The 12,821-nt window shown below is 46.1% G+C and overlaps 1 protein-coding gene across 5 annotated transcripts in view; it reads right to left on the reverse strand.

The window, feature by feature from the left end:
* Positions 1 to 12,821, reverse strand: part of LOC130130741 (kinesin-like protein KIF1C) — a 71,846-nt gene that overhangs the window by 41,252 nt on the left and 17,773 nt on the right. For 3 of the 5 annotated variants that reach the window (XM_056300537.1, XM_056300536.1, XM_056300535.1), the window contains exons 2-4: positions 10,110 to 10,236; positions 5,000 to 5,076; positions 2,627 to 2,705 (exon numbers count right to left, since the gene is read on the reverse strand). In XM_056300537.1, coding sequence (XP_056156512.1) covers positions 2,627 to 2,705; positions 5,000 to 5,076; positions 10,110 to 10,236 — 283 coding nt within the window. Of the gene's footprint in view, positions 1 to 2,626; positions 2,706 to 4,999; positions 5,077 to 10,109; positions 10,245 to 12,821 lie in introns of those variants that run through there. The other 2 variants (XM_056300538.1, XM_056300539.1) reach the window with 2 other exon arrangements.

Genomic DNA, 12,821 nt, shown 5'->3' on the forward strand with positions numbered 1-12,821 from the left:
GCGGATCAGCAGAAGGGGTGGAGCAGAGACCGGGACGGCTCGGAAGAGTGGGGTAATTGGCCGGATACAGCTGGGGAGAAATAGAGGTAAAAAATCCCAAATAAACAAATAAATAAATAAAACATCCCCCATGTGTTTAAAGGTCTTTCCCCCCGCCTCGCTCGTGAAGCTGAAGTGACGAGCAACAGAAAAGTTTTGTTTCTCCAGAAGCTCGTGGACCCAGGCTGGAAGACAGTCACTGATGATGACTGAAACAGGATTACTGTGTTTACATTTGTTATTGTGTTTATATTCATAACACACACCATATGCTCTCCTGTACCTTTCAACAGCATAAAAAAACAAAAAAAGAAAATGAAAAGGCGGTGTTGGCAGTAATGAGCTGGTCCCCGCATCCGGCATCACATGACCGCGGTATTGCAGTCATGTGGTTACTGCCACAGCCCTATGAAACACCCCCTTAAAAGGATACTTACTCTAAAGAAAACCAATATTCCTGGAGCTGACTTCCAAACATAAACCTGTGACTCAATGATGACGTGAACAGAAGCATTTCAGTGGAAAAGAGGATTAATAATAATAATAAATAATAATGCATTTTATTTATAGAGCGCTTTTCATCATACTCAAAGACGCTTTACATAAATTAGAGAAAACTTAAAAGCAACACACCAAAAACATGCAACACAACATTAATCACACATGAAAGCAGGTCTGAAGAGGTGAGTCCTGATTAAGGACTTGAATGTGAGCAGATCGCTTGGGGAGGGAGTTCCAAAAGGAGGGGGCAGCAGGTCGAGTGCTCGGTCCTTAGTCTGCCTCAGATTAGGGGTGGATAAGAGGGCGGGGGGGGGGCACAAGAAGGCAATGGAGAAGAGGTGTGTCTTGAGACAGGATTGGAAGAGTGGGATGGATTCTGAGTCTCTAATTATTTGAGGGAGTGAGTTCCACGGGCTGGGAGCTGCCCTGGAGAATGCTCGGTCACCAAAGCCACGGAGGTTGGACCTGGGGGTGGAGAGAAGGGAGGCTGAGATGGATCTGAGGGACCGAGAGGGTTGTTAGGGGGAGAGGAGGTCACTGAGGTATGGGGGAGCCAGTTGGTGAAGGGCTTTGTAAGTGAGAACCAGGATTTTGTAATTGATCCGATGGGAGATGGGTAGCCAGTGGAGGTCTTTTAGGACTGTGGTGATGTGGTGCCAATATTCGGTGAAAGTTAAAAGTCGGGCGGATGCGTTCTGGAAAGATTGGAGTCTCTTGATAGAGCTAGCACTGATGCCATAGAGGAGTGAGTTGCAGTAATCAAGGTGGGAGGAGATGAAGGCATGGATCAGTATCTCAGCAGCAGGGTGTGTGAGAGAGGTTCTTATTTTTGCAATGTTGCGAAGTTAATAGAAGGAGGATTTGACAATTTGGCGGATATGGGGCTCAAGGGAGGGGGTGGGATCAAGGATCACACCATGCCTGGGAGCAAGGGGAGACAGTAGTACCATTGATGCCGAGTGTGAGGTTGTTGATTTGGCTGAGAGTGGACTTGGAGCCAATGAAGAGTTCATTCAGTTTTGTCACTGTTGAGTTTGAGGAGGTTTTGCGGCATCCAGACTTTTATCGCAGACAGACAGGAGTCGATGTGGAAGATGGATGAATTGTGAGGGGATTTGGTGCTGATGTATATCTGGGTGTCATCAGCATAGCAGTGGAAGTCCAGGTTGAAATGGCCGGGAATCTGACCAAGAGGGAGGATATAGATGATGAAGTGGAGTGGGCCGAGTACAGAACCTTGGGGAACACCTTGTGTGACTGTGGATGGAACAGAGGAGTGGTTGTGAAGTAAGATGAAGTGTGACCTGTTGGAGAGGTAGGACTGGAGCCAGCTGAGTACGGTGCCTTCAATACTGACATCTTTCAATCTGGTGAGCAGGATGCTGTGGCTCACAGTATCGAAGGCTGAACTCAGGTCGAGGAGGATGAGGCTCTTAAGGGCTCCAGTATCAGCAGAGGTGAGGAGGTCATTGAGTACTTTCAGGAGTGCAGTTTCAGTGCTGTGGAGTGGGCAAAAACTGGACTGGAGGGGTTCAAGTAGGTTGTTGAAATGTACATAGGTTTGGAGTTGTGTGGCAACAAGGTGTTCCAGGGTCTTTGAAAGGAAGGGAGGTTAGAGATTGGCCGGTAGTGGTTGAGGCAGGATGGCTCAAGACCGGGTTTCTTGAGAATTGGGGTGACAGCAGCAGTTTTAAAGGCAGAGGGGACAATTCCATGGGACAGTGAGGAATTGAAAAGGTTGGTGACGTAGGGGCATAGGGCAGGAAGGTAATTCTTCAGTAGGGGGTGGGGAGGGGGTCAAGGGGGCAGGTTGTGGATTTTTATGAGCTGTTGACTTCAAAGATAGTGGGAGGGGCAACCAGAACAAACCGGGAGAGGCGGCGATCAGGGGGAGGGGGAGGCAGGTCGAGAGGAATGGGGAGAAGAGGGGCCGGGGTAGGGGCCACTGAGTCAGATGCAGGGGACAGTGATTTGTTCAATAAGAGATCAACAAATTAATAAAGAGGATTAATAAGAGATTAATAAATTAATTAATAAAGAGGATTAATAAGAGCAGATAAATAAGTCATCGTTATACATCATTTACCTTCAAAGGCGTGAAGCAGCATTTCCTCCCCAATGTCTTTATACACCTGCAGCTGGGACGCAAAATTAGGATCCTCAGCCTGACACACACACACACACACACACACACACACACACACACACACACACACACACACACACACACACACACACACACACACACACACACACACACACAGTTGTAATGATAAAACAACTTAACGTGTGTATACTACTGCATTGTTTGTCATCTCCGCCAGGCAGAGGGAGTTATGCATTTGGTGAGAGTGAGTGTGTGTGTGTGTGTGTGTGTGTGTGTGTGTGTGTGTGTGTGTGTGTGTGTGTGTGTGTGTGTGTCCGCGTGCTGCTAATCCTCATACTGGACCTATCAGCCTACATAGTGTAACGTGCATGGGTAAGTAGACACTTTGGCCGCTGGCTGACGGGTCGGACCCTTTAGGTGAGCGGTTAGCGATGTCTCCTGCGGTGCGGGCGATACGGGTTTGCGTCCCGGCCGCGGCACTTCCTGTGGTTGCCTCCCGAATTCGCTACAATATGTTTGTGCAGTTGTGAGTGTCATGAAAACTCTCGTAGCTGCGGTGATAAAAAAGCATTATCCTCGGTATCGCCGCTCTCTCTCTCCATTCACTCTCTAGCTCGCTCGACCAATGCTGCTTTCCGTCGCTGCCCGTGCGCATGCGCGACTCATCTACGGTTGCGTCAGATCAGGCGGAGACCGTGTCAAAACATAAACATTATGTAGGGGCGTCCGGGTAGCGTAGCGGTCTATTCCGTTGCCTACCGACACGGGATCGCCGGGTCGAATCCCCGGATGTGAAAAGTAGGGTAACTGGCCAAGTACAATTTGGGAGAAAAGAGGGGGACATAAACATGATGTATTTGGGTATGAGGCGTGAAAGTAAACGACAAATCGATCGTATTTCACAAGTCAGCAAATCATTCAGCGCTGATCTCAGCACAGGAGACCTGGACGAACACCAATGGACCAACAGTAATCCCCCTTACTCACCTCGCTGCCACACCGAAGTCTGCAACGTTAAAACTCCACTATAACATATCCATGATGCTAACGTCAACAGATGCTCGTCGAATATTATAGAATATTACAGAACAATATAGAGTATTATAGAATATTACAGATTATTATAAAATATGATAGAATATTACAGATTACAGAATATTATAGAATATTACAGATTATAGAATATTAAAAAATATTATAGAATATTAGATTACAGAATATTATAGAATATTACAGATTATAGAATATTACAGAATATTAAAAAATATTATAGAATATTACAGAGTACAGAATATTAAAAAATATTATAGAATATAACAGATTACAGAATATTCTAGAATATTATAGACTATTAGAGATTATAGAATATTACAGAATATTAAAAATATTATAGAATATTACAGATTACAGAATATTATAGAATATTATAGAATAAGCATCTCAAGATAAAGTTGGTGCTAATGCAACTTGACTTATTGATTGATTGATTGATTGATTGATTGATTGATTGATTGATTGATTGAGTGATTCACCACGCATGTGCCAGGGGCGCAACAAGATGACGGCATTAAAAGAGCGCCAGTCAAACAACAAACGGTGGAAAACGAAGTGGGAATAGTGATGAAATATGACATTTCTGTGAGTTTCATCCAGCTGTTTTTATACAAAGGAATGGAAACGATTCTGACCATGATGCAAAAGGATCACGGTCGGGTAGAATAATGGCGATCAGGCGATTATGTAATAGCTGTGACAGCCCTACACCCCAGTAGCTCCAATAACACGTTTCCCATGGCTGAGCCGTTGTTGTATTGTTTTAGAATGAATGAAAGCCAACCAGCAGAGCAGCCAGTCGCCGTCATTCACTTTATATCATGAACACCGCCATGCTTCAGCACATTTAACGTCTCTTAACAAGGGTTTGACGTTATGATAGCCTGATCTCTGTGGTTTCATGTCACACGTGGTCACTTTCGAGCGAGGGTCCGCTAAGGAGGCTGCACATCCTCAGACTGACAGGCAAAACCTTTTATCAGCTAGACGTTTTAGCTCGAGTGCTGCATATTAACAACCTTTTTCCCTCCATGTCTTTATTGATGCATGCTCAATAATCCAGGTAAGAAAATCACACAAAGGTGAATCAGTTCATCTGGACACAACATGAGTCCAGATGAACTGATTCACCTTTGTGCGACCTCCCCCCCCCAAATTTCCCATTCAATCAACTTAGGTGCTGCACTCAAGACTTATAATGGCAGGAAAAACATTTTTTTCTGTGTGTGTGTGTGTGTGTGTGTGTGTGTGTGTGTGTGTGTGTGTGTGTGTGTGTGTGTGTGTGTGTGTTTCTCTCACCGTAGTGTGTGACCAGTAGGAATAGTCAAAGGTGAAGTTCTTCGCTGCATCTTTAGGCTGTTTGGGGTTGGAAATACCTGGAAACACCACACAGAACCAGACTTGTTACTGGGAGTTGGCCAGTATAACCAGTCTTCACAGAACCAGACTTGTTACTGGGAGTTGGCCAGTATAAGCAGTCATCACAGAACCAGACTCGTTACTGGGAGTTGGCCAGTATAACCAGTCTTCACAGAACCAGACCTGTTACTGGGAGTTGGACAGTATAACCAGTCATCACAGAACCAGACCTGTTACTGGGAGTTGGACAGTATAAGCAGTCTTCACAGAACCAGACCTGTTACTGGGAGTTGGCCAGTATAACCAGTCTTCACAGAACCAGACTTGTTACTGGGAGTTGGCCAGTATAACCAGTCTTCACAGAACCAGACTCGTTACTGGGAGTTGGCCAGTATAACCAGTCTTCACAGAACCAGACCTGTTACTGGGAGTTGGACAGTATAACCAGTCATCACAGAACCAGACCTGTTACTGGGACTTGGACAGTATAAGCAGTCTTCACAGAACCAGACCTGTTACTGGGAGTTGGCCAGTATAAGCAGTCTTCACAGAACCCGACCTGTTACTGGGAGTTGGCCAGTATAACCAGTCTTCACAGAACCAGACTTGTTACTGGGAGTTGGCCAGTATAACCAGTCTTCACAGAACCAGACTTGTTACTGGGAGTTGGCCAGTATAACCAGTCTTCACAGAACCAGACTTGTTACTGGGAGTTGGCCAGTATAACCAGTCTTCACAGAACCAGACTTGTTACTGGGAGTTGGCCAGTATAAGCAGTCATCACAGAACCAGACCTGTTACTGGGAGTTGGCCAGTATAAGCAGTCTTCACAGAACCAGACCTGTTACTGGGAGTTGGCCAGTATAAGCAGTCTTCACAGAACCAGACCTGTTACTGGGAGTTGGCCAGTATAAGCAGTCTTCACAGAACCAGACCTGTTACTGGGAGTTGCCCAGTATAAGCAGTCTTCACAGAACCAGACCTGTTACTGGGAGTTGGCCAGTATAAGCAGTCTTCACAGAACCAGACCTGTTACTGGGAGTTGGCCAGTATAAGCAGTCTTCACAGAACCAGACCTGTTACTGGGAGTTGGCCAGTATAAGCAGTCTTCACAGAACCAGACCTGTTACTGGGAGTTGGCCAGTATAACCAGTCTTCACAGAACCAGACCTGTTACTGGGAGTTGCCCAGTATTACCGGTCTTCTACTGATTTGTTATCTTCTGTAGGTGGAGAATATGAACAGTAAAGTGCTTAGTGGAAAGTCCAGAGAATCTTTGGATTCAAACCAGTGACTTCTCTAATAAACCCTGACCTCCACTGTCCTCTGTCGCTTCCTGTAGCATTGTGTTTGTTTGTTTGTTTGTTTTTGTGTGTGTGTGTGTGTGTGTGTGTGTGTGTGTGTGTGTGTGTGTGTGTGTGTGTGTGTGTGTGTGTGTGTGTGTGCATAGGCCTCTATAAATACCATAGACCCCCCAGGTCACATGACAAGCATGGGCGTTCTGGGGATGCCAAGACATGTTTAACGCCACACACACACAGACACACACACACACACACTAAGTTTATAAATAGGATGAAATGCAACAGAGGCAGTTTTAAGAAAACATGCCGCACGGCAGTCTAAAAACAAACACACACACATACACATATCTACATCGCACCAATAAAGACTCTAACATCATACTAACACACCAGTCCTATCACTATACACACACTGTAGTGACCGGTTCTCAAAGTCTCCACAAAGCTAACTATGTTAAATGCCTTAACTAGCTAGTTTGAGATTAACAGTACAAACTGGCATCAACTGAAAGTGCTAACAATGCTATCAAGTCACCATCATCATCACTGGCGGTCATTCGAAGTAAGTATGACTTTCCTTTCTGTTGGGTTGTCTACTTGTGAATCTTCAGATGGCTGTAGAGGCTGATCTGCGATCCACATACTTTGGTGCAGTGTAGACAGGGGAAAGTGGTGGTGGTTGGTGGTGGTGGTTGGCCCTTTTTCTCCCTCTCCTTGCAGCGCAGTTACTTTTTCTCTGCAGCACAGTGGAGCTCCGTTTCATGACGTGCGGCTCCTTCCTGCAGATTTCTACCTTCTTCCAGGAGCGCCTATCCAGTGCAGTGTGTTCCCAGTTGCTCGATATGATGTTGAATTTCCTCAGACTGGTCTTGATATTGTCCTTGAAACGTTTCTTTTGCCTGCCAGGAGCTTGCTGACCTTCCTTCAGCTGGGAGTACAGGATCTGTTTAGGGAGACGTGTGTTGGACATGACGATGACATGGCCTGTCCATCGGAGTTGGTGCTGCTTTATTGTGGTGGTGGTGATGCTTATCATGTTGGCTTCTTCCAGAACGCTGGTGTGTCTGTCCTTCCAGCTGATCCTCAGGATCTTTCGTAAGGATCTTTGGTGGTATTGTTCCAGGGCTCCCAGGTGCCTGCTGTAGGTGGTCCATGACTCTGCTCCATACAGCAAGGTGGGGAGAAAAACAGCTCTGTAGACCAGGAGTTTTGTTTGGGCCTTTAGGTCTCAGTCTTCAAAGACTCTTTTCCTGAATCTGGCATAAGCACCACTGGCACAACTCAGGCGATAGTTGACCTCAGAGTCGATATCAGCTTTTGAGGAGAGAAGGCTGCTGAGGTAGGGGAAGTGATCAACGTTTTCAAGAATTTTGTTATTCACTTTTATGGTGGGCTGGGTATATGGCTGGTTGGGTGGAGGTTGATTCTTGATGTTCAATGCTAGACCCAGGGCTCTGTATGCCATGGCAAAGGCATTCAGAAAATCCTGGAGGTCTTCTGCGGAGTGTGCTGTGATGGCATTGTCATTTGCATACCGAAGCTCCATGATGGTGGTGTTGCAGACTTTGCTCTTGGCCTTGAACCTATTAAGGCTGAAGAGCCTGCCGTCAGTTCTGTATAGGACTGGGATCCCCTGTGGCAGCTCTTCGTCAATGAGGTGGAGTATGGCAGCAATAAAGATGGCAAACAGGGTGGGTGCGATTATGCATCCCTGTTTGACCCCTGTTTCCACGCTGAAGGGGTCTGACTCAGAACTGCTGTTGTTGAGCAATGTGACTGACATGCCATCATGTAGAAACCTCAGTATTCTGATGTATTTGTCAGGGCAGCCATATCTTGATAGTATGCTCCACAGAGCCTGGCGGTCTACTGAGTCAAAGGCCTTTGTCAGGTCTATGAAAGCCATGTATAAAGGCTGACTTTGTTCAAGGCATTTTTCCCGGAGTTGGCGTGCTGTAAATATCACGTCTGCTGTACCTCTGGATGGGCAGAAGCCACACTGAGATTCTGGGAATACTTCCTCAGCCAGTGGAAGCAGTCAGTTTGCGAGGATGTGAACGAGAACTCTGCCCATTGTTGACAGGAGTGAGATGCCCCTGTAGTTTCCACATTCCGCCTTGTCCCCTTTCTTGAATATGGACACAATTAGAGAGCTCTGTTGAAGGGTTTCCCCAAGAGAGGCCTGAAGTTGCTGCTGGGTGGCAGTTTCATTCAGGCTTTCAAGGTTTAGTCTTCACCACATCTGCTTCTTTTGAACCCCTCTTCCTCTTGAGTTTGATGGACATCATGGAGAGAGATGAGGCGATCATGGCTATCGTGATGTTCATGTCACAGTGGTCCCTGGTTCGTACAATGACATAGTCAAGGAGATGCCACTGTTTGAAGTGGGGGTGTCGCCAACATGCCTTAAATTTGTTTTTCTGTAGCATGGCGGTCCATTCCATTGCCTACCAACACGGGGCTCGCCGGATCGAATCCCCGTGTTACTTCTGGTTAGGTCGGGTGTCTCTACAGACACAACTGGCCGTGTCTGCGGGAGGGAAGCTGGATGGGGGTAAGTGTCCTGGACGGTGCAAGAGTGCCTCCTCTGGTTGGTCAGGGCACCTGTTTGGGGGGGAGGGGAACTGGGGTAATAGCGTGATCCTCCCACATGCTACATCCCCCTGGCGAAGCTCCTCACTGTCAGGTGAAAAGAGCGGCTGGTGACTCCACATGTATCAGAGAAGACATGTGGTAGTCGGCAGCTATCCCCGGATCGGCAGAGGGGGTGGAGCAGCAACCAGGACAGCTCAGAAGAGTGGGGTAATTGGCCGGATAGAATTGGGGAGAAAAAGAGGGGGAATAAAAAAATAAAATAAATAAATAACTAAAAATACAATCATTCATTTCCTAATAAATTGAATAATGTGTTTTTGGGGCAGTTCAAATTATTTTCTGGGACCGTTCCAGGACGCTGATGAAAAAAGCTATTCTGGAGCTGTACCTGAATGTCCAAATCCCCACAACGTGACGCTTAACAGCTCAACACCAAAACCAGCCCAACTCAGTTAGTACTGTGTGTGTGTGTGTGTGTGTGTGTGTGTGTGTGTGTGTGTGTGTGTGTGTGTGTGTGTGTGTGTCTGTGTGTCTGTGTGTCTGTGTGTGTGTATGTGTGTATGTGTGTGTATGTGTGTGTGAGAGGAAAGACAGAGACGGAGGAAGAGAGAGAGAGAGAGAGAGAGAGAAAGAGAGAGAGAGCTCTCCAACAGTATTTCCAAGATGTTTGCAGACTTTCCGATCAAGCTTCAAAGTCCTGGATGTGTAACTAAATGAAAGTTGTGCAGGTGCTGGTAGGACAACATTCCAACACTGATGGTAGCTGAGGAGTTTGATCGTAAAAGTAATAAGGATATGAAGAGCAGGAAGTGATGAAAGCATTTTCTGTAAGAATGATGAATTATCAAATAAACAAGTGATAAATAACCAGGGAGCATTTTGCTTAACAGTCACTGTAAGTATTTTACTGGAACTATTTAAAGTTACCAATGGGTCAGACTTCAGATTAGGTGGGAAGGAAGTGTCTGAGCCAACATGAATCACGTGACCATCTACTGTTCCAACAACCACCACAGGTAACCAGTCAGGTTACGACCAATAGGATGCTTAGAAAATATTTCTATATCAAAATACAATACACACTACTGACAACACACAAGCACAAATCCAACCAAACCCAACCAGAGGAGGGGGGCAGGGGTGGTACTTACATGTAGTGTTGCCCTGCATCTGGATGACACACTTGGCATCTCGATTGGTCTCTCGGGAATTAAAGGGGCGGACTCTGACCGCCACTTTAACCGATGCTCCTGCCATCTCTAAGCCCCGCCTGCACACCTACACAGCTAATGGGAGAGCACAGTGAGTCACAACAAGCCAATCAGAGAACTGCAGCATCTGTGGTCAGTGGACAAGGCCAAATGCAGCACCGGACAGACAAAGACACACTCTGACAGACGGACAGGCAGGAAGATTTAGACAGACTCACAAAGCAAGTCAGTCAGACAGACAGACAGACAGACAGACAGACAGACAGACAGACAGACAGACAGACAGATGGACAGGCAGGCAGATTTAGACAGACTCACAAAGCGAGTCAGACAGACAGACAGACAGACAGAGAGGCAGGCAGGCAGATATACAGTTTTAAAGAAATATAATAACAGTCACTTATCAGACTCTGTTACCCACTCAGCTGTATTGAGGTCAGGATTATCAATACAGATGACTGAGAAGTGATGAGAGATAGAATGATGATGGATGATAGAGAAGTGATGGAGAGACAGAATGATGATGCTATTATTATTATTGTGGATGATAGAGAAGTGATGAGAGAAAAAAAGATGATGGATGATGGAGAAGTGATGAGCAATAGAATGATGATGGATGATAGAGAAGTGATGAGCGATAGAACGATGATGGATGATAGAGAAGTGATGAGCGATAGAATGATGATGGAGAAGTGATGGAGAGATAGACTGATGATGGATGATGGAGAAGTGATGGAGAGATAGACTGATGATGGATGATAGAGAAGTGATGGAGAGATAGACTGATGATGGATGATAGAGAAGTGATGGAGAGATAGAATGATGATGGATGATGGAGAAGTGATAAAGAGACAGAATGATGATGGAGAAGTGATGGAGAGACAGATTGATGATGGATGATGGAGAAGTGATGGAGAGATAGAATGATGATGGATGATGGAGAAGTGATGAGAGACAGAAAGATGATGGATGATGGAGAAGTGATGGAGAGATAGAAGGATGATGGATGATAGACAAGTGATATAAATAGTATGTTGACTTGTAAGTTGTGTTTTGATTGATGTCTGCATTTGATCATTACAGGATGAAGAAAGCATTATTTCTTCCCTTTTCCACTCCTCCCTCTGTCAGCTGAACTACATTCTCCTCCTCTTCACTCCTTCCTCCCTTCATCCAATGATTTCTCATTCTTCCTGTTCCATTTTCTTCTCTCATCGTTCATCTTCCATCCTTTCCTCCCTTGCACTACTGTGGTTCTCTCCTGTTTTCTCCTCTTCTGACACTGCTTCTCTCCTCCTGACTCTCTCCCCTGCTCATCCAGGTCTCTCTCGTTTGTTCCTTCTGTTTCTCCTTTCTTCCCCACAGCGAGTTGAACACAGGAGATTTAAAGAGTCCACAGAGTGTCCTGGAGACGTCTGGAGGACAGACACCGTGAGACTCGGAGCCAGACTGGCTGGAAACAGGACTGACGGGTCATGTGTAAGTCCACACACAGCCTCTGCCTCTCGCTGGGCCATTCTCTCCATTCCTACACTGCCCCTCCCCTGGAAAGCACTTCAGGCAGCCACACACACCCCACACACACACCACACACCCACACACACTAGGGTAGGCCACATCTTGTCCCCCTGTGGGAGGACTCCAGATAGACCATGAACACAATGATGCTATGTGTGACATCTTCTACTGACTCATGTAGTAATGCATGACATGAACTCTCTGACAACACTATCACTGACTCATCTCACATGTCTGTAGGTTGTATTGAGTCATCCCACATGTCTGTAGGTTGTATTGAGTCATCCCACATGTCTGTAGGTTGTGTTGGGTCATCCCACATCTGTAGGTTGTATTGAGTCATCCCACATGTCTGTAGGTTGTATTGAGTCATCTCACATGTCTGTAGGTTGTGTTGAGTCATCCCACATGTCTGTAGGTTGTACTGAGTCATCTCACATGTCTGTAGGTTGTATTGGGTCATCCCACATCTGTAGGTTGTATTGAGTCATCCCACATGTCTGTAGGTTGTATTGAGTCATCCCACATGTCTGTAGGTTGTATTGAGTCATCCCACATGTCTGTAGGATGTACTGAGTCATCTCACATGTCTGTAGGTTGTGTTGAGTCATCCCACATGTCTGTAGGGTTGTGTTGAGTCATCCCACATGTCTGTAGGTTGTATTGGGTCATCCCACGTCTGTAGGTTGTGTTGAGTCATCCCACATGTCTGTAGGTTGTGTTGAGTCATCCCACATGTCTGTAGGTTGTATTGAGTCATCCCACATGTCTGTAGGTTGTATTGAGTCATCCCACATGTCTGTAGGTTGTGTTGAGTCATCCCACATGTCTGTAGGTTGTGTTGAGTCATCTCACATGTCTGTAGGTTGTGTTGAGTCATCCCACATGTCTGTAGGTTGTGTTGAGTCATCCCACATGTCTGTAGGTTGTACTGAGTCATCTCACATGTCTGCAGGTTGTGTTGAGTCATCCAACATGTCTGTAGGTTGTACTGAGTCATCTCACATGTCTGTAGGTTGTGTTGAGTCATCCCACGTCTGTACGTTGTGTCGAGTCATCCCACATGTCTGTAGGTTGTATTGAGTCATCCCACATGTCTGTAGTTGTACTGAGTCATCCCACATGTCTGTAGGT

The sequence above is a fragment of the Lampris incognitus genome, chromosome 20, assembly GCF_029633865.1.
Source record: "Lampris incognitus isolate fLamInc1 chromosome 20, fLamInc1.hap2, whole genome shotgun sequence".
NCBI classification, from domain to species: Eukaryota; Metazoa; Chordata; class Actinopteri; order Lampriformes; family Lampridae; genus Lampris; species Lampris incognitus.